Source organism: Diprion similis, chromosome 12, assembly GCF_021155765.1.
Source record: "Diprion similis isolate iyDipSimi1 chromosome 12, iyDipSimi1.1, whole genome shotgun sequence".
NCBI lineage: Eukaryota > Metazoa > Arthropoda > Insecta > Hymenoptera > Diprionidae > Diprion > Diprion similis.
The window spans coordinates 4,242,813-4,265,468 of record NC_060116.1 but is presented as its reverse complement, the minus strand read 5'-3'; the positions used below and the strand labels follow the sequence as shown (position 1 = coordinate 4,265,468).

Here is a 22,656-nt window from a genome sequence, read left to right as displayed (position 1 = left end):
CAAACACAACATACAGACCAATCGCATCTTGAAATTCAATCAGTATCATGTGTTTATAGTATTTTGACAATAATCCATCAAACTCACATGGAATATATGTATAGTTTCCCCTGTGTCAGGGATATAAATCCCTAATACTTAGTAAGTTATAGATAAATACTATCCAAGCTAGATCTATAATAATCTATCGTAGACAGAAACATATGTATGCATTAGAAATGGTATAAAATGGACAGGTTTTTTCTTTCTCTCTCTCCTTCTTTTTTTCTTTCTCTTTCACTTTGCAGCCAAGGTAACAAAGCGAATATTTTTTTCGTCACTTTTTCATCTCTCAAATAAATCTCCTAACTTAATCCATAGTCATATCATTATTTAAGAATTAAATTGTATAGTTATTAATTAGAATTGCAGTTTCAATTGTAATTAATCATGCAAATAATAGTTTCGTGTATGTGTGTGTTTAGGCATATTGCCGACTCCCAGCATCAGTCTTTCTTGCGTTCCATTAACCAGCATTATTCGTCCCATTGCTAACAATATTGCCATACTTTGTTCTCGATATCGTACTTCCTCTTCTCAATCGTTGTTTTCACTCGATCGTTATGCGAGGGACCATGAGTCCTCGTCTAGTAAGCCAGACTCTGGAGGGTAAAGAAAATTTAAATCAATTCATATTCATTTTTCAATTATTGGAATAATCAAATAATTCAGAAATTTTGTTAACTAGCTTTGACTCCAATTTTATAGCTATTGTTTATTGCAATTATTAATCCAGAATGAAATCAATTTGAAGTAGTTTAAAATTTGTATCATGTGTATCGAGAAAAGCTCTAGCTTTAACACAATTTGACATTATCAAGGGATTGAATTCCCTGGATGAGTAAAATATTTTCATCAATAAATATTTATGGGTTTGTTGAAGTGAAAATAGAGTAATAACAAAGTCCATCAACACTAAATTTAAGTCTTACCCGAAGCCGGTGCCAATTAAAAGGGACAGAAAGTTGGTGAGAAATAGTGTGTAGAGAACTTCCTTAGAAAAAAGTCCATTCTTTCCAACCTTAGCTGTTCGAATGCTGTACGTTTTCCTCTTGGTCACTCCTAGAGGGTGCTTGAATTTCCAGTCCCTTTTGAGAAAGAAAGTAAAACAAAAAGAGAAATTAGGAAAAGTACGCAGGACTATTTGGTATCAGCAAACAGAAGGTCAGATACATTTGCATTTAATTGCAATTCGAACGTAATCGGATGGAAATTAAATTAGAGTTTCTGAATTTCTACTCTAATTACTATTTCGTATATTTGACAGTTTAAGTAATATTAATATTACTGCATAATCAATTTAAGATTAGTTTAGAACATTACTTCGGTGGTGCCTGGTCAGGACGAGAACTCCACTCATAAATCCAGTCGGTATTTTTGTCCACTAATTCCCCATCCTGAAATAAATTATACTTCTTTAGTAAATCGAGAAGATTTGAAGTGGTTGACTAGGCTTGAAATAAAATTCAACAATTTTGCTTTTATGTGCGGATGAATTAATATTTATTGCACCTCGTCGTCAACTACATCAAGAACTTGCAAAGTACAAAGTTGAAGGAAACAGTATTATCGTGTCTCACGATTCCATATTCTTTAAATGATCAGCAGGATTGTTTTGAATTATGACGACTAGGTAAACGTGTAAGATAAGATTGTAGAGACGTTTGTTTATTGAATAAGATTTTCATATCCGTAACACTACACTGAAATAAAAAAAATAGTTGTATCCAAGAGAATATTTATTCCAATAGTCGTTAGCAGACATATAATCATTGCAAATGGTTATTTGCAGCAAGAAAAGTTTGTTTAAAATAAAATTTGTCTGTCGGAACAACCAAATATTTTTCTGAATTAACAAATTATTCACTAAAGGACTATTGAAATAAATGTTATTTTGAATCTAACTTTTTTATTGCAGTGTAACTTGCATTTGGTCATTCGATATAGGTGTATGTAAACGGTAATATTAATGTATAGAACCGTTTATTCGTTGCTACAAATTTTTACCTTACTATAAAGTGGCCATACTGAATTATCTTCAAGTTCAATAATAACAAAAGAGGAAAAATAAATGACGAATACATTTAAAATTCTTTGTTTGGTCACCCGTTCGATCAATAATTGATACAGCAGTTATCTCTACCGCGAGAATGCGCGTACACTGATTTAACTTCACGATACAATATTATGATGATACCTGCGTGAGTTATAGGTATAAGTTATTGTATGATATTCGTATATATAATTGCATATTGTTTTGTCCGTCTTTAAGTGATTCAAATTAGAAAGTTTTGTGTAAATATACGATTTATGAGATTTGGTAAAATTCCAAACAAACATGGGGGAAGCAAAAGATGAAAATAAAAATAAATTTGAAAAATAAAATAATTAAAGGCACATTTGAGAACGCGTAAGAACAAAGAGAATTTCACATATATTTTAGTCACACGTGAAAAGCAGGTTGAAGACGAAGAGAGTCACCTCGGAAAACGATGCGACGCAGTAAAAAGTACGTTGAATCACAGCTTGAGCCACTAACAAATCTCGTATTACCACTTTGATGGTGCTTTGCGACCGTAAGATAATTAAAAATAACTTTTGTCATGCAACACAAACCCAATGTTTCTTCCCATATCAAAGTATTGCCCAATTTGGCAGTAAAATTTTCCACTCATTTATTGTCAATTAAAGTGGTTGCCTGATAAAGATGAATATCGTACGTCGTTAGAGATCTGCGACGAATGATACAAAAGATATTGCGAAGAAAATGAACAACAACAACAACAATAGCAACAAGCTGCTTCCCAAGTTTCTCAAGTATTTTTTTCGCGTCATAAACAGTGACGTTCTTCTCAAAACATCTCACTTGCATGTCAGTTGCAGAGAGACGAATACACTTATCGGATTTACAATTAAAAATCAAGTTATATTTTTAGTCTGCTATAGATCCTGCGTGTCTAATATATTAAAACGCAGTTTCATATACAAGTTCGAAATAAATTGAACGCAGAATTAAAAGGTGAAATAAATAATCGAGCACGTATAAGAGAAGGATGCACTTACAATTAATATCTACAAACTATATTGTGCTGATATATGTATATAATTATATTACGATGTTTATATATAGTAGAGATGATCACGGCACACGTGTGTGTCTCATTTACTGGAATGATGCCCAGATGTAAATGAATACGTAGGCAAGAATTTTCCCCCCGCGCTTGCCAATCGGTCTACATTTCTAGAGTTATTTCTGTTTCGCTTTTCATGGTTCGCATGAGGTGACCGAGTAGCGGAAACAGTTAAACGACACGTCTATATAACTAGCCCCAAAATTTCGAGACGCCTACATAAGAATATAAAAACATCAACAAAAGCCGTACAAAAGTGTAGTAGGACGTAAATATATGTATTTTGGGTACATACTAAGGAAGTAACCGAAAACTATATAATATTTGGAAGTGATAACGTTTTTAGGGCAAAATATTTATCAACGATGATACTGTTCGAATCGTTTCTATATTTGAAGTAAAAACTTCCGTATAAATATGAGTCTCTCGTTAATTCGATGCACAATCTGTTATCTATTCAGCAAGCCTTGGGGTGTGCGTTAGAGAATATTAAAAATGACGCGAAGGTAACAACAACGTTGCTCGCGAATAACTTAAATTCAAATCATCAAGCGCGTCGACTTCCGGTTGTCTGTTTAACCAACCGAAAACAATGCGGCACTGACGCTGTGCAATATAAATAAAAAAGAAAAGTGCGTGGACGGATAACGGATATCATTGGACAAATTAGTCGTTTCATGTAACCTTCGAGAGCCTTGGAGATAGCCGTTTTAATGTAGGAGGTATAAATAGAGCAATGGATGTATACGGAGGAGTAGAAAAAAGGCGAAAAGAGCGGGAAAAAGTCTTGTTTAAACGTCAAAATAAAAGAACTAGATAGTGCATAAATAGATGAAGTTCTTGAGTTATTTATTCCAAGTGCAAACTTTTTCAGATCATTGTTCTTTTAGAAGGAATGAATTTTTATGTAATTACGTCCTTCGATTGAAGTTGTCAGTGAAAGTCCGTGTACGAATTCGATTACATCGTATGCAGAACTTTTATAATTATAGGATAAAAAACGCTGTACATAAGTGCGTGTAAATGAGCGATCCTGAAAGAAAATGTCTATCTCTTCCGGAATTCTTAAGCGGCGGTCATATAATTATAATTCAACAAGTTGAATGCTACGTAATAATGGAAAAAAAAAGAAACTTCTCGAAGAGCGTTAATTTAGACCATCATATTTTTACACATACGTGTGAATAACCTGAGTGAAAAATAAAAACAGAAGTGAAGCAATACAAAGACAAACTTTTTAATTTTATCTCTTGCAATATGATTTTATCTTTCTCTTCCGAGTTATATTTACAAAATTGCCGTTACAACTATATGGTATGTGCGTATATGCCGAGTCAGGAATTGGAACGGAGTCAATATTTTGTGAGGAATACATATTTTTACCAAACGCCATACATCCGGTATAGCAAGTTTCAGTTTTGGAGAAAAACGAATTGAAACAAATAAATTTTAAACTGCATCCGAGTTTTTATGCGCAACTAAGACGATATAAATATATAAACACATCACTCGACGTGTGCGAATTGTAGCAATTGATAAGTAATAAGTCTGCGGATTTCCTGGCTCACAGTTAGTCAACCGTTTGTCCCCGAAAATTTTTACATTGGCTGCGAGATGTAATTAACAAAATCATGCCAATGATCGAGTAAGGAGGACAACTCTATAGTCAATATCTATGAAGTCAGGATTACGTGTCTTTTATCCGTGTGTATTTGGGTGGATAATTCATTATTATAGATACAGTAATGTTCATTAATAGGTTCTGAGTAGCTTGTTATTTTTTGGAATCGAAACTGGACCGAGATTCCTTTCTAATCAAATTTTATGTGTCAATGACTAGTGACCAAAATAACACGAGAAAAAAACGATACGTTGATCATAGATGCGTAAATTTTCGATATAAAGAAAACTTGTTTCAGTTTTGATTGAAAAGAAATAGTGAGTCACTGAGAACCTATTAATGAAAATTGCTGTACATATATTCGTGAAACATCTAGTCAGGATCCCCCGCAACAATAATCATTGTTGTTTGTTATTTATTTCAACAAACGTCAGGAAGATATTTAACAAAAAGTCGAACTGTTTTTTGGTTTTATGAAAGAAGAAAGTCTATATTTATGGTACAGGCATGAAAAGTACTTCTTTGGTGGCTGCTTTGGTTTCGCAAAGTGATGCTTTATACCGCCAAGTTCAATATTACGGTATAAAGTCTTTAGACGGCAATAGTTGTGGAGTTATAAGCTAACATAACGACAGACAGACAGAAAGACGTTGAGTTTTTTACATTTAGAGAAGAGAAAAAGAGAAGACGTAACCCTTGAAGTTAGTGAGCTTCATATTATCATGACACGAGAAGCTCTTTTCTGAGTAAATCAAATTCAAAACTGGTTATGACGCAATCGAAGAGTTAAATTCCCCTCTTCCATAAGAGAATGTATAATATCTATGTATACCTGAATATATCATATGAAGTATTTAAAATCTTTCAATATAACTTCCAAGTGAGTAACCTTGTCAATTTCTTGCTACTTTTACACTCACTTGGTAAGAACAAATATAACGTTACTTGTAAATATGATTTTTTCTTCATTTAGTTCACAGGTATTTAAATTTTGTCATACAATTTAAGAAAATATACGAATAACAGTAATAATCGATCAATTGTTAATCGTTTATAAGTTTATTATATACTCTTGCGAAAAACATAACAAGTAAAAGTGGCTAATTATTACAAAGATCTCGTACGGTGAAAATGAAAATAATTACACAGGGAAGAAAGTAGATCGAGCAAGGAAAAAAGATTAAAAAAAAAACAACTTTAAATCAAAGAAGTAATTAAAAATCAAACAATGGCCGAACAGTCTCGGAGTTAACATGAGCCGTTCGTTCGTCATCAAGAAGATTCGAGTTGCCAAGGAGAGAGATTACACGAGACTCTCTTGGCGGCCTTGATACGTGCCCGTTACGGCGTGGCGTCATGTCACACACAACACACCAGCAAAACGCTAGAAAACCGGCCACGCGCAAAACCAACAATCACAACACGCAGCGTTATGTGTAGCAAAGGAGACTCACGCCAGTGGCGTATGAGTACACGTGTATTATTAAACTAATATCTATATGTATAATCGTATAAGTATAAATATGTATTAAACAGCAGCCGGTTGCAGCTCCGCCGGTAAATATTTTCAGATGTATCTTATTCTGGCAAAACTATAAGCAATAGACTTTTTTGTAAAGTTCATCGAGACCTCGAAACATTCTTAAGACTTTCTGTATCTGTGATCCCGTTCAGACTTTGCATGCGAATATCGTTGTGTTACCAAAACTATTAATCCGACTTTAACGAAATATAGCCTAAAACATGGTAGAACGTGAAGTTATCCTTAGAAAAAAAAAAAGACAAAAAAAATAAATAATCAAAATCCTTTTGGTAGTTCTGGAGATATGTAGACAAAGTAGAGAAGAGATGTTACACACGTTTACGTTATAAGGAACTTGACGGTTTTAAACTTTTAACATAATAATTTAATTGCTTTTTTTTCTCGTCAAGGATTTAACATAATTAATGAATAAGCGAATCAGTTCATTTTTCATTCATTCACTCTAGAGCACCAAATTGTGCTACCAATTCACAAATTGTGTAATTTTTTTTCGGTAATATTTTTCAAACAATTGAATGATGAGATGAGATGATCATCGATTCCCTATTTTTCTTAGACGAAGTCAAAGAATCTTATCGCCGCGACTTGTTTACAAAAGTTTTTCATCCGGTAAATATAAAAAAAAAGTTAAATTTCGCTTATCGTTAATTACTGAAACTCGATGTTTTGTATTTTGTATAACAAGAAATGTACCGATTAATATGTGTGTCAATAAACTATCGAAGACACAATGTTGCGCAATGATACGATTCTGCGATCGTCTCTCCTCTTTCTCTTTCATTGCATTGGTCGACGGTATCGGATGACTCATCTTTTCTACTTCCGTGCTCACTTTTTGCGACCTTAAAAACAGGTTCAACGAGTGCATCAGCTGCAGGTTTTCAGAGAAAGACGATCAACGTCCGGATCGAATTTTTCGTATGGACTTGAAATTCTCGAATCATGCTCTGAATTTCATGAAATCTTACATGTAAAATGGTATACAAAGTGCATTTTATATATAGTATAATGCAAGCTTCAACGATGTAATACGAAATTAGGTTAAACGAATTCAGATTTGACGAAACCCCCAAATATTAAGCAATGAGATTGATGAAGATCGTGTAACTATTAGATCAAATTGCAATTTCTTGCCTTGTTGCAGCTGTAGTTGATATAAACTCCTTTGAATTCGTCTTCGGTCGATAATTCGGTATTTGGACTGTTTGGCGGGCTCTTCGGACTAGAAAGAAAGTAGAAAAACCATCTTTAAATCAGAACGACATATTGCAAAATTTAGAGCAACAGGATCGTTGTTAATCATGGAGTAACATAGAAACAAACTACCGAATGAACCGAATGACCTCTGATTTTGTACAAAAACTTTTTCAAACAAAGGCCGATAAACACTTTTGCGTAGAATAAAAATCGGTGAGTTTCCCGTTAAAATCTGACCAATCATTTAGCGATCTTTTATACTCTGTACACAACGAACACTGGTAATAAATATAAATTTTCCCAAACATGAGTGACTGATGTGTTAATTTTATACCTCATAGTTTTGCGAATATAGATATAATCCCGCTCACAAGTCGCCACTTTTGACGGCAAGGTGTGAAGATTACTGACTTTATTTCGTCAATAACTACAATAACAGTAAATATAAATCCAAGAGACTGTTTAATCACAAGAAAAAAATAAAAAAATAAAAAAATAAACTAGACACTTGAAAGAAAATTGAAACGTAAAATTATTATACATATATGTATACTCTTCGCGCAATTGTAACAACCGGAAGTACTTGTCCCGAGGTAAAACAAAGCGCGCATAGTAATCGATATTTGACATCTCTAAGGACAGACGACAGCACTCACACAACTTTATGTACAATTTCAACTCTCATGTAGATAGATTCTCCAATTTCTTGCAGATTCAAGTGGTGCCCTGATCGATTCGACGTTGACGTATTACGTACCATCAAATACCAAAGTCCACAGATCTGAAATATAAAAAATGGCTTAGCAGCCCCATTCTATACGCAATTCTGAACAAAAATACTCCAATACGTTTTCATTTGACGCAGAAATAAAGAAAATGTCTTGGGAGTGTTTTTTGTTTAGAATTGTGTATAGAATCGGCCTGTAAAGCACTTTTCCGTGATTGAGATACGTGGACTTGGACAATTGGAAGTATATACGACAACGTTGAAATCGACCGGAACACATGCAGCTACATGTCTCGCACTGCAAGCAGCCAGAGGTAGTTTAGAGGGTCAAGGCTGCCCTCTACATGGATAATGGAAGCTGGAAGTCGGCTTACCTGTCCCTAGGAGTATCCCTGCGCGAAGAAGCTAGTGAATGCCTCGCCGAAGACTGTGTAGAGTCGCGTTGAGCCTCTCGAAGAAGTCGCAGGTACTCTTCGCCGCCTCCCCCGCTGCTGCTGAACGGTAAAGGAGTCACCCTGTCGGCAGGGACGGGGTTGAGCTCAACCCAAGATTCTGCACCTCAAAAAATTCGAGAAAAATATCCTCCTAAATAAATTTCATCTCTGCAGTATCATGGATAATATATTATCAGTTCATGCCACAGCAGTATAGCAGCAAAGAGGTCAAGTTTGAACCTTTAATAAGAGTCTATAACAACATGCTACGACATGGGAAAATAAAAATCCGCAGTTGATTGGCAAGAAATCGATAAATTTTCGTTTTAAGTTTTTTTGTTCGAAATATTTCTTCAAGAATAAATAAGAAAAAATTTCAAAATATCGGAACGATCAATAAAAGCTTGATCACTTCGACGTTTCGTTTCAAATATTTACAAAATTGTTGAAAACCTAGTAGATTCCTTATAAATACTTTTTTTTTAATTTTTATTTTTTAGAATAACAATAATGAGCAAACGAGTAAAAAAAAATTCAACAGTATAGATTTATCACGCGTTGAAAATCCCTTGTTGAAATATGTTTCATTTTTAAAAATCGATGATAAGATTTTCGGGGTTTTCATTAATATGTTGAGGTAAAATATGAAGTAATTTGAACGCAGGATATAATTGAATCGAGAGATTGGAACTCCCGTTTCAAAAGGATAATACATCAGTATAGGTATACGGCTATAATAAGTCAAGTTCAAGGGGAAAGAGGAGGTCATTGAAGCTAGACGAGGATCGATTCAACTTCATTCTGCACCATCGACGCGACCGTGACGACGTTGATCGTTGCTAAATTTATCCGTTGTGGTATTATAAATCATCGTAATTGCTTCGGATCATCAACTCGATAACCACTGCAGACGAGTCGGTTTATAAAATAATCGGACTGCATGCGGTCAAAAACCGCACGGAGGCATTATTAAGAGTTGGATGCTGCGATTATTTTACAAAAGTTCATCAATTGAGTCCAGACTATTTATCATGCAATTTTTGACGTTTCACATTCTCACATTTCTCACCATCTAAGCATTCTGATTGGTTTGCAAAGTTTAGTCCACCAATCAGAACGCTTGAATGATGGGAAAAGTGAAAAGTTAGTCATCTAACTTGTCCACCAGACCTTAGTCTAACTACTTTGCATTCAGGTTGCAAGACTGTTGAAAATTATTCAATCGTTTCTCGTTGAGGTTGGCAGAAAGTCGAAAAATCAAAAATAATTCCGCCCAACGTGGGGCTCGAACCCACGACCCTGAGATTAAGAGTCTCATGCTCTACCGACTGAGCTAGCCGGGCTGTTGAACTGGATGACGAAATGCACATTCAGGAGTCGGTGAAAGGGACGAAACTCCCCAAGCAGTTGTAATAAGCAGATCAATTTTTGTTATGATGTGATTAAAAAAAACTGCAACGTTGCCAACTTGTGAAGAGGTAACTGAGAGCCTTATACCAAATCGCATGATGATAACGGACTCGTTGTTAATTCGATTACATCGGATAAGTTTTCATTTTCATTATTTTTCTTGCGTCATCCTGTTTTCAACGTTGATCAATAAATAAAACGCTCGCATCTTGCGTACTGTAGGTTTAATATGCAGGGTAGAAAAACACGGGTCTGAATATTCTCGAGCACCAAACAAGACAGAAATAAATTTCGGGTACTGTGGCGAGGTCGCAATGATGCTTTAAACCGATTGCAAAAACGCAACTGCTTTTTAAATTACCTTACCCGAGTCGAGCTACGATTTGTATAGCCGGTAACCTAAACGTCATGTGATTCAACCAGGGTTCAAAGACCGAGGAAAGGCGAAATATCGTACTTGGAGAAATAATTATGCGCGTATGATTACTAGAATCGTGCGTAACAAAAAAAAAAAAAAAAAAAATATCGCTTTTATTCGTTTAAAACATTTTTATACATCGTGTAAAAGTATATCGTATTTATATATTGACAGCGTATTTATATTTGTTCCTATTATTATCAATATCGAAATAGTTAATCTAGTATAAACATTACATTATTATATATACGTATAAACATTACAGTTACAGTGGCATAAAGGTCTGTTTATCTCGACTTCAAAAATATTTACAAGTATCATTATCATCGATTATTATAACCGTCGTTTGCTCTACAGGCAAGTATATACCTTGTACCGAATGTACGTGATTTTTGTTTCTTTCCAAAAAATAATATGACGCATTGGCAATTTTGCAATTATAATTTGGCAAACGACGAGTAAGTAAAAAGAAAACAACAGTAACTATACATAATATTTACGTTATCTTTTTTACGCTGTAGTATTTTTTCTTGGTGACGCATCGCGTTTATCGTCCCTAATATTATTATATAGGATAAAACGAGCAGACCGTCGCGAGACGGTTTCCTGTAGGTGTTTGATTGACGAGTGGATGACGTGCAATCGTCCGATCGTGCATGGAGGGTTCGTGAATGGACCCCGAAATGTCGTCTACGTGACTCGGGGCACGCAGAACAAAATGGGCTGAGGATAATGTATGTTTCGAGGAAGTTAAGCTGGTTCTTTAGTGACTCGGGAGTCATTAGGGAAAAGTGCATAATTTGTGTAAAAAAGTTGTTGGGATGATGTACGAAAATAAAATTCATGAATTTTAAGAAAATCATTCAAATTATTACTTAGCTCATACACAGTTGAGGAATTTAGATTGCCGAAAGAACCACGTTAAGTGGATCCAAAACAAAGAATCGATGAAACTGGAGCTAACTAGCTATTAAGTCTAGCCTGATTTGTGTTAATTACATACGTGGATTCAGATTGTAGCCAATGAAGTTAAATTATGAAAATTCTGACCACAGATCTCAGGATGACAATTCTAAAGCAATATCATATTTAAGGAGGTTTAGAGAAATTCGATTTATAAGCATATCGTGGAATATCTCTTGACCCGAAAGAGTCCCGATGACTTTTCAGTCTAGTGGATCAGTTCAATTAACTAACCGGTGTTAAAAATGACTAAAACACTTCGATAAAATCTAGAAAATTTTATTCAGCAATTATAACGAGTATCGCGTAAAGTTGCTAAAGTAAATTTGAGTAGTACAATGAATTTTGAATTAGATTACAAATATAATGAATCTTCAACATCGATTAGTTCTCATAAAAACCAACCAACGAGTTTCGTTTACTTTTATAGTATTTTGGAATCATCCTGACTAAAGTAGGTGCGAAAGCCCCTTAAAAGAAATTCCCACAATCGGGAACCGCAACTTTCATTTCGCGATACGTAGCGCGTGTTCATATTACGTAAATTTGCTGAAACGGAATACGTGCGAACGCGCACGAGATGCACACCTGGTGGAACATTAACCTGATGCCACTCGCACGAAGTACGCACAAGTTGTTCTCCTGTTTGACTACGTGACGTCGAGCAGGATAGCCAAGCTTTCGCGAGGCTCTCTGTCTTCTTTTTGCGAATCCGTATACATACTTCGCTGTAATGATCGTATGAATACGCATGTGTGTATCTCTACAGATTATACGGTCAACTTGACAACAAGTGCAGTGAGAATGCGGATGAGTCATGTTTTAGTATAACTGTTCTTCAGAAAAACTTGGCGCTATTTTTTATAGACTGAGGAGAAAATCTTTATACAAATCAAATTTAACGTCTTTATCGTCAAGTATTTTGCGAAACGTAACGTGATAAAGAAATTAACGTGAATGACGACTTGAAAAAATAATTAATTTCCAATTTATCAGAATTTCATTGATATTGTAAAACAATAATTCATCGGTATAAAATGTGTAATAAAATAAATTCTTAATACCATGCAGTGAATGTCTAATTTAAATTTGCCAAAATTATTTCACCATACTTGATAAAAATTACGATGTTTATCTTCTAGTTTATCGTCTAGTCCAAAATTCATGGATTAATTATCAAAGAATCAGCTCGGTGTTGTGTAAAATTAGACTTTCGACGTTTCTACGTAGGCCTGCAGATCGCAGTTTCTTCCAGTAATCTCGCTCTGCATCTCTGGAGTCCCGATCAGCGTAGGTTGCTGGGCGTTGAACATCTCAAGAAACCAGGTCACGCGTCTGTTCCAAAGACCAAGGATGCCTTGTTTGGCGTTCTTTCCTTCGATTGCACCTTATACCGATACAGACCGCGGTTACACGAGTCGTCGACTCATTTTTCCAGTAATGCAATTCGCGTGCAATTCTAATCTCAATTTTACAACTATAGACAGTTGTTCTTATTCCTATCGCACAATTTCTTTTATTAGTTAAAATAATAGGTTACAGTAGCAAGTTGAGCAGATGTGCAGGAATTCGTGTATCACATGAACTTCCGTTGCTTTAACTTTCACGCCATTTTTCTATCTCGACGTTTTTGTGCACAGATGCTTGAAATTCCGCAACACAAAGTGTATACTAGGGTGGCGCAAAAAACCGATTTTTTTTTTTTTTTTTTTTTTATCAAGTCTCGTGTTACAAAATGTTAGTTTTTGATGTTTTAAGAGCCCACTCCAAAGGACAGTTCAAAAAAATTTTTTAAGAGGTCGCTCCACATTTTTTAAAACGTCAGAAATCGTCAAAAATCGATTTTTTATAAAAAAAAAAAAAATTTTCTCGTTACGGTATAATATTATAGACAAAAAAAAATAAGTTTCCGAAAGTTTCAGTTCAAAATTTGAATTTTGAAAGATCGCTCATAATTTTTTTTCAATTTTCGGTGCATTTCTTTAGACCTTTTCGAGCGTATTTTTAATATTCATATTAAAATTTCATAAATTTTTTTTCTTCAATTTAGTAAGAAAGAATCGATATCAATACACCACGACATGAATTAAAAATCAAACAAAATACTGAAAATACAATTTTTTTAATTTAATTTTTTGACGATTTTTGACATTTTTAAAAATTTGGAGCGACCTCTTAAAATTTTTTTTTTCAGCTGTCCTTTGGAGTGGGCTCTTAAAATATCAAAAACTAACATTTTGTCATACGAGACTCAATTCTTTAAATCGAGCTGCATCGACCGATCACGTGATCCACTATTATAATTTTATAGACATGAATAGAAAGCCGCGAGAGTTCGTCTTTCGTCTTTTTCAATAATTATACCTGAACAAAAAATTACAGACTTCTTTCTAAATTCTGCTAACGCATTTGCCGTAGCGTTAAATTGTTGATTATACTTAATAAACTGAAGAAGTAAATGAGTTTTAAAAGGAAATCAATGCCGAAACTTTATCACTGTAGCAGTAAGGGGCTCAAGTTTGAAGGAAATAATTACGTGGAACTACCGTCGTCGAATTACAAGATTACCAAGGAAACTGCGCATTTCTACGACGAACTTGATAATTGTGAGGTTATTTGTACGAGGGATTACGTGAAAATCGACATGCGACGACTTCGTGAACTCGTAGAATCCGATACCCGACGCCTCCGACTAATTGTTACACACAATTCTAAAGACAAAGTGAAAATTCCTCCTTCGTCACGTTTTTGCGAGAAATCGAAGATGGGATAAGCGGTGTTTGCGAAGAAATATAAGGCTAAACCAATACGTTATATAAGTAAATAAAATTGAAAAATCAACAGCTAGATTTACATTCCATACCTGCCCCAAGAAGTTATGCTGCTGCTGTGAAACAAATATTTATACCTAGTCAAATAAAGAAATAATAATATCAATATTGAAAAAGTAAAACTTGACGTTAATTTAATCCGAAATTCATTGTATAAGAATCTCTTCTTAATATAAAATAAAAAATCTATATTCAAAACTCAAAGTGAAACGAACAAAGTGACTTCAATATTTCAAGAGAGAGAGAGAGAGAGAAAACAACGCACAATTATGTGGACTACTTAATATTATTAATAACAATAAGTTATTTTCGCTTTGACTTGCGTCTTGATTTTCTTCCATATTTAACTTTTCAGCCTATTAACTCAAGTTTAACTTCTTAAACTTTGATTTTTATCAGCTATTTTTGCCTGTATCGCTCAGACTGTTTCTCTACTGGATTGAACAACGAATAAAACTTTAACAAAGTTACGCAAATTTGACACGCGCCGTGTATCGCCTTACAATAAAAGCTACGATTTACTCAATATCGCTGGAAATTCCAATTTACCAAGAATCTTGTTATCACGTATAAAGTATACAAAAATAAGATTTATACTGTTCATAACCAGCAGCAGAAATATAAATTAATCTTACATATAAATGTTGTTTAAAGAATTGTCAGTATAAAGTATTTATACATTATAAGGAATTATATCGATCTGAAATTGATTTTAGTATTTCTATAAAAACTGTGCAATCAGGCTTAAAACAAAATTTACGCGAGAAAAATGAATGCAAAAATTATTGCTCGATAACAATTCTACATACGTACGAGTAACAAAAATTAAATATTACATTTTGCGTCTATAATTTCAGCATCAAAATGCAAAGTAGTTCCTGCAATGCAGTTACGAAGTTTATATTTTTAAACGTGTAAAATTTTTCTCCAACCAAGAAAATAAAGAATGTCGAATGTCGAATGTCGGATTCAGGATTACATGAAACATGCCTGAGAATCAAACACCTGTACCAACATTGCCGACCGTCCTCTTCCGCAACGGTAATACATACATATACATATATAGATATGATATTATTATACGCATTGGTATATATATATATATATATATATATATACATACGTAATTTATGAATTACGTTCATCATCCATACGACGTGTAAAAAATATAAATTGTATCGCAGAAGATTTATACACACAAAGTGTTTTGCCACATGCACCTTCCCTTCTCGATCGTATGTATAATGTATATACAAACATATAAAATGTATAATAATATTAACAACAAGAGTATCAAAAGCACAGCGAAGAAAACAGTATACATTAAAAGATTATACACACTCGTAGAAATTAATCCAATTTGAATTCGATTTTTCACACATCAACGAATATATTACAGATTATTAAAAAAAACTCGTCGAATCGAAAGTAAAGAGTAAATAATCTGAACGAGCTTGTAACAATGCACTTGTCCGGTGGTTCAACGTCCTCTGTGCGTATTATTTATTTACTCGAAATATCTGCTGTATGTTAATTATAATACTATATATACAACATATTGCAGTGTAAACAAGTAAACTTTGTAATAATGCAAAAATTTAAACATTTGATGAAAATGATCAGCATAAGTATATGTATATATATATATATATATACTGAACACACAGAATCGTGGAATGTGTTAAATTATACCAACACTAATGTAATCGTTATTCATGGTATATGTGCATAAAAGTCTTACCAGTCAGCAATTTCGTTATATGTAATACATTAATTATACCATAATGGTTGTGACCCCAGCGATAACCCAAAACCTTCCTCGCCTCGCGTTATACGTCATGTGCATAGTATTTTCTTCGTGAATTATTTTATTTTTATTTTTTTGTTGTTTTTTTCTTGTTGTTTTACAAGTAGACAACGACACGTGTCCGTTTCAGAATTACGTATTCAGTGCGTGTCGTATTGTATAAAATATTACTAGAAATTCGATATAGATTGTTGTGTTTGAACAAAAAAATAAATAAATAAAAACAATATATTTAATTCTTTAAATTTTTTCAAAATCGTATTTATAACGTGCGTAAAAGTATTATTTCTAAAATAAAGTAAACGGGTTAAAAGTAAATTTCGAAACAATTAGTATTTAACGTAGTATCGGAAATTGTGTAAATTTTCTATAAAAGAAAATGATTTTTATTTATTTACGTGCTTATTCTTTTGTTAAAATTTTTTCATTCCAATCTTGTACACAGATTAAATAAATACTTTCAAGACAAAATTAAGGATTAATATATATAGATTATTCTTAAGAAATGGTAAAACTTTTTTTAAAATAATTATTCTCTTCAAAAACTGTGATCAAAAAAATTATTTATTCTCTGTAGCTTCGAAAAGCTAGTCTTTTTGATTTAAAAAAAATGGACACTCAAATTAAGTTCAACTGTTGTATGCTGTTTGTATAGAAAACACAAACACACCATCGCCTAGTCACAGATCGAAAGACTCGTGTCATACGAGCCGCGAGGTCATATCTTATAAAATCTCGGATTAACAACGGCGAAGCTTAAAGAAGAGGCGTACCAATGAATATATATAACATTATTTGGTAATTCGATAGAGGCTGGAAGGTAAAATTGCGGTATTTGAGCAACAGGCTGTCAAGCAGACATGCACAGCTTTCTTGTCCAGTTGTAGTATATATATATATATACATTTGCACATTCTTCTAGTCCACGTTATAAACTTTTTAAGAATTTATCACAGTTTATTGTCTTTGCAAAATAAAAAAAAATACGTTATTCTGAAAGTAGTGAATTTTTATTTGATTTGAAATTAAATAGTCTGACCTTAGTTCAGTATCATTGCACGAGCCAAAATCTTCGTACAACTCTAGTACGTAGTTTGTAATTATCAGTATAATTATATGTGTATGAATAACAAGAAAATAAATAAGTTAGCTATTAAGCGAGTATTTTCTTTTTACTTTAAGTAATTTGAAATTGAATCTATTATGGAAAAGGCAACGAGGGAGGAGAAAGAAATGCTCGGTTCGATTTTACAACAAACGACATACCTGATGCTTGATTTCGATAATACACAACAAATCGACGATTGTATAACAATGGAAAAAGCTAAGTGATTGAGTTACGGTGTTATACGAAGTGAAGAGTATCGTCATCACGCTGCTACTGAATTTTACCTCTGCACATATTACATACATGTTGTATAATAAACGACACACTCCGATTCAAAACAATGCAGGAAAGCGTCCCAACGTAAATACGGAAGTTACCTTCCGTTTTTTGATAACAATCCACAGCAGTATTTTATATATATATATATATATATATATAAATATATAAATAGGTCTGATTATGTGTGCACCGGATCGGTAAGCATTGCACAAGGAAAATAATATTACAGTATAAAAAACTGACGAGAAACCACAACACAGTTATGAAAAAGAGGCCTTTTGTATTTCCAGTGTAATTTAGACAACATGTTGTTGCGGTTAATAATTCTTATCACGGTTATCTGATGTCGGAGTCTCTATGGTAACGAATCGTTGGTGATTTCTGTATCCGCCCACATTTCGAGTCGTCAGTATAATATCGAGAAAAAATCGTTCACGCAGGATGCGGATATCAGGGATTAATCCATGACGATATTGAAAAGAACCGGTAATAGATGCGTCGAATTTATTCTTCTTATGACAGTAAAGAGCATACAATGAAGTATGCAGACTGAAGAGGAGAGCGATTCATGTAGTAACCGTTGACTAAAAATAACCTCGATAGAATGATGACCCCGCTGTTAACTGATCTGTCATATTTAAATCGAGTCGACTTATAGAGTTGATGCTGCATTTGTACCTACACGAAAAGGCACGATTGAACATGCTTTATGGAGTTACCGGTTGCGGGAATGTTTTTTATGAAGACGATGAGTTTATGAAGTAGGACATGCGAACACTCTTCTTGAACAAGGATCAATTTGGCATAAAGTTTTTCTTGAGCGATGTTATTTTTGGAAAAAATCACGGTGTTCAGTAACGTTATAATTGACTGGATTTCAACAAACCCATAATCGTATATTTAGCAATAAAATTCATCAATGCTCCAAAGTTAAAGTTGCGAAACAGTGCATAAGCGTTTCATCGTGTCGTTAAGGTATTTCATATTTTGATATTCCTTTGTCGGAATAAACTGAAATTTTATTAACGTTTGCATCGCATTTTATAAAAATTTTGTGAATCACCTAGAATGTCAAATAATTTTATAAAAGTATTAGAGTTTCCAGATGTTTGACAAAATTTTTTGATATTCAGACTTCATATTACCTTCTTTGAATGAATATATTAGAACGTTTGTGGCTGATGATTCTGCCTGCCAGGTTTAGCCTCGTGATACAATATATGTATGTAACAACGAATGTTTAATAAAAGTGAATTGCAGATGGGATTTGAATATACTTGATCGAATTACAAGAAATTACGTGGGTCGTTGTACAAAGGCGTATAACGTGTGTTATTGCAGTTGTACGTACACCTAACGCGTGAATACAAGCGATTGAGTGTTGAACAAAAGCGAGAAAAATTTGATCAACAAACCCAGCGAGCCAATTCGTTATTTAAAAATACGAAAGTTTCGTTACAATAGCTTCAAAGGTTAAACGCTATACATCATTCATGAATAAACAAACAACAGACATTTTCTCGTTTTAAAATTCTATTCTATTCTATTCTGGTTCTTCAGATTCCGCACCTCTTCCTTCCCGCTTTCTATTATCGTTAATAATCGCAGAAGAGAGAGAGAGAGAGAGAAATTTCCCCAAGATTCGAATTAACTTGATTTCGGTTTAAAAATGAAAGAAAAACGAGATAATTATTAATACATATTAAACACACGACGACACAGAAGAAGAACTATGTCAGTTCGATTTTCCAGCTCTATATAACCTTATCAGCTAGATCATAGATTCATTGCCACTGAGTTATCGTTCTATATCGTATAATTTACACTGTCGCAGTGTAAATACGTGCATGCATATAAGGCTCTTTTGTGCCGCTTATATTCCTGACGTAGAATATTACGCACATAGAAGCACATAAATGATTACCGAGTGACAAAACCGTTATTTCACGGCAGAATGTCTTCATCTTTGTATTATGCATATATATATCAATTCCATACGTGTAATATGTGTGTATATATATGTATATACATATATGCGGACAATTTTACGCGTATACTTTAGTTCAGTCTTTATCTTATTGTTAAATTGGTGAAACGTAATCAATAACTCGGGACGATTAGCCGTCGGCAGGTGGTAGATACGCTCCGATAATTGTCTACTACGTTTTATCTATGATAACGCGTGTATCTCCGCTTCTATGTCAACACCCTACAATTTTTTACGTGAAAGCGTATACGTCATCGCTCATTACTTCCATAGTTACGGTAGAAATTTGCGAGTAAAATGCACTCTCTCAATAGGGCCGCAATAATAAAAGAGACGAAATCCATTTTGCATCGCGAAAAAGTCACAAACTTTTTCATTAGGGCCAGCCTCTGATGATGCGAGCGCGAATACGTTGTTTACATCGGTTAGACGCCTGTTTGTTTTTATTTTAGCCTTCATGGAAAAATATTTGTGTATCGATAGTTTGTTAGCACGTAAAGTTGTTTTTTTTTTTTTTTTTTTTTTCCTCTACAAAATTATTCATGTAAACATTTTACATTAAAGATCGCGTGTCTGAATGGGAATAAGTTTGTTTATGTTGTACGCGGCCCTATTGAGAGAGTTGTACTTCAAAGATAAACTTGGATAAGGCTGAAGTTAGTAACGTTAACGTAACAACAAAAGATTGGGCGGAAAAATGACTATTTTGTAAGTTTATATAGTGACTTTGAAGTAGTTAAGTCTTCGAAATATGAATAAGTTTTACCTTGTTTATGATTTAGTGCGTATCAGATCGCCCTGCAATTGCGAAATAACGATTTTACCGAAAAGTAAATAATTATACAATTACGTTACTGACTTCAACCTCGTAAACTTAGGCCAATAGCAACTGACTACGAAAACGGGGAAGCGGCCTTATTGAGAGAGTGGAATTTAGCGATAAATAGACAGATTCGAAACAAAAAATGTCTAACTTTATCGACCGAAAAACACTAAATTCAACGTACGAGGAAATCTTAAATAATTCTTGATTATCTTGTAATTGATTTAGCTGATATACGCGTATTGGAAGAAAGAATCTTGCTTCTGCAATAAGCAAACAGGAAGAATAGAAGAATACACATCGATTACGTATCAATTAGAAACGTAACTTCTTTATTGTAACTCAAATATCAGTATCCACCGGAAGTTGCGTTTAATTATTCTACCTACATCTATTATAGAAATATTATATCTATTATACACATGAAAAGTTGATCAGAGAGCCGTGTGAAATGGAAAACTCAAGTGTCCGTTACATGCGTACATATTATTGCGATATTACAGCGAAGCAAAATCGACGTCAGGTTGCAAGCATAAAATAAATCGTCAGATAATTCGTCCGTTTTTTCAAAGTATTTTTCAATCGATCGTCTCAAGTATGCTGCAGTAATAATCGCGTTCTTATCGCAATTATAAACGATTGCACCCGCACATAAGTGAGCATGTATTGATCTGTATGTACGATATGTAAATAGATCCTCAACGGATCTGATGATTTCGTGACGTCGAACAGCGTCGTGTCTTCCGATTCTCGGTGCGTCAGCACCTTCTTTCTTTTCATTCTTTCTTACTTCATTATGCTCGTGTAGAGTGTATAAATGCATAAATGATTTTCTGCTTTTTATCTTCGCGTATTGCGCATTTTTTTTTTTTTTTTTTTTTTTTTCATTATTCCTCGTCATTGTGCCACGTTGAAATTACGCATGAAGCATAGATGCGCCGAAAGATTATATATATTCTATACGGTTTAAGAATTTCAGTAGACGGATTAGTGATTGTACTTATTTAAAAAAAATTTGAAATCCGAGCACAACCGAATCAATGCCCGCAGGAAAAAATTTGAAACGTGCGATTAGTTTCTAGATCGCATTCCTTATTATCTATAATACAGCTGAAAAAATAATCTAGATTAAAATTGACGAAGAAATCAAGGACAGATTTTCAACCGGGTTTAATTACAGAACACATAATTATTCCTAGGTCACGCTCGGGTAAAACGTAGCGCGACTGATAGCGCGTTGTCAGTTTCCTACAACGCAGTAGAATTCGAATTTCATTTTTTCTCTTGTCCGAACAAGTCGAGTCACGAGCGGCGAACGACGCAGAAAAGGAATGCGACTTACAGCGTGGGTTTATTGATGTTCCGAGGCTCAGCCTCTACTCTCCAAAACAAGGCGGGTTGAACGTAACGTGCATTTATTTATGTACATACATATGTACTTGTTGCAACATAGAGGAATGAAATTGCATACAGCGAAGCATTTTATTCGACTCTACCGGTTGAATAGAAATTATAAGGCAAATACTAGCAATTCTGCGAAGTAGTGAGCTTCAGACTCTTAAATGACGCTGCTCTGCAGGCAAAACAGATTGACTACATATTATTATTGTGCGCATATATAAATCTAACATATATGATATAATTTGCCTAAGTATTTAATTACATTCCCATTACTATCGCGTCGCTTTGACGATCCTACGACAAATACTTGTGTACACATGTTAACATGATTCAAGACACCATTTTGCGGGATTGAATTTATAAGAGAAGGTGTGCGATGCGAGGAAACTTTATCTGGATACTATTTTTTATCCCTTCAAATCGGGTCTATTTTAGGTCGCAATTAAAATGCGTGGTAGAAGCAAGCGAATTCTGATATCGATTTACCCGTATTACAGATGAAAAAAAAAAAAAAATAAAAATATTAAAAAAAAAATAATGAAAAGAAAAAGAAACACCGCGGTGGTAGCAACTGAGCGTAAACAGTAAATTGAATATTAACAAAGTGTCGGTATATTGAAGGAGAAATTTGAATATCTCCGGTTTGTTTACGTGCGGTTCGAGAGCAGGGGAAATGGCTGCGTGTGAACAACGTATGTATGACACTGACAGCTGCTGTGTGGCGTTCGTGGCGTTCATTAGTCGTCTGATTTCACAGGTGATTATGAGGATTGGTTTAGCATTACTCACCACCGAGCAGCTCGTCGGAGGTAAACTTCGCCGTTGACGACATCCTGGAGGCACAACAGGCTCCTCGAAGTTATATTATCAACGCTAAAACAGACAACTGAAGGCACCACCAAATTCTATCAAACGATATATCAACGGGTCGGAGAGA

The 22,656-nt window shown here is 34.1% G+C and overlaps 1 protein-coding gene and 1 non-coding gene across 3 annotated transcripts; both read right to left on the bottom strand.

Moving 5' to 3' along the window:
• Positions 1–248: 248 nt before the first annotated feature.
• LOC124412907 (BCL2/adenovirus E1B 19 kDa protein-interacting protein 3) lies at positions 249–22,651 on the bottom strand. 2 transcript variants are annotated; one of them, XM_046893118.1, is made up of 6 exons: positions 22,509–22,651; positions 8,633–8,810; positions 7,469–7,556; positions 1,363–1,436; positions 972–1,127; positions 249–641 (listed from the first exon to the last, which is right to left on the bottom strand). In XM_046893118.1, exons 1-6 carry the CDS (start codon positions 22,549–22,551, stop codon positions 590–592), a joined length of 591 nt encoding a protein of 196 aa, XP_046749074.1. In that variant the 5' UTR covers positions 22,552–22,651; the 3' UTR covers positions 249–589. The 2 variants fall into 2 exon arrangements, with proteins under 2 accessions (XP_046749074.1, XP_046749073.1); XM_046893117.1 differs by having other exon boundaries at positions 8,633–8,816; positions 22,509–22,646.
• Positions 9,963–10,035, bottom strand: Trnak-cuu. The gene has a single exon. It is a non-coding gene; the product is annotated as a tRNA-Lys (tRNA).
• Positions 22,652–22,656: the final 5 nt, after the last annotated feature.

Excerpts from the sequence above, each read along its gene's own strand:
- LOC124412907 (XM_046893117.1), bottom strand. The coding sequence starts at position 22,551 with ATGTCGTCAACGGCGAAGTTTACCTCCGACGAGCTGCTCGGTG. Across the intron at positions 8,817-22,508 it reads CTCCGACGAGCTGCTCGGTG|GTGCAGAATCTTGGGTTGAG; the intron begins GTGAGTAATGCT and ends GAATTTTTTGAG. Across the intron at positions 7,557-8,632 it reads AGGGATACTCCTAGGGACAG|TCCGAAGAGCCCGCCAAACA; the intron begins GTAAGCCGACTT and ends CTTTCTTTCTAG.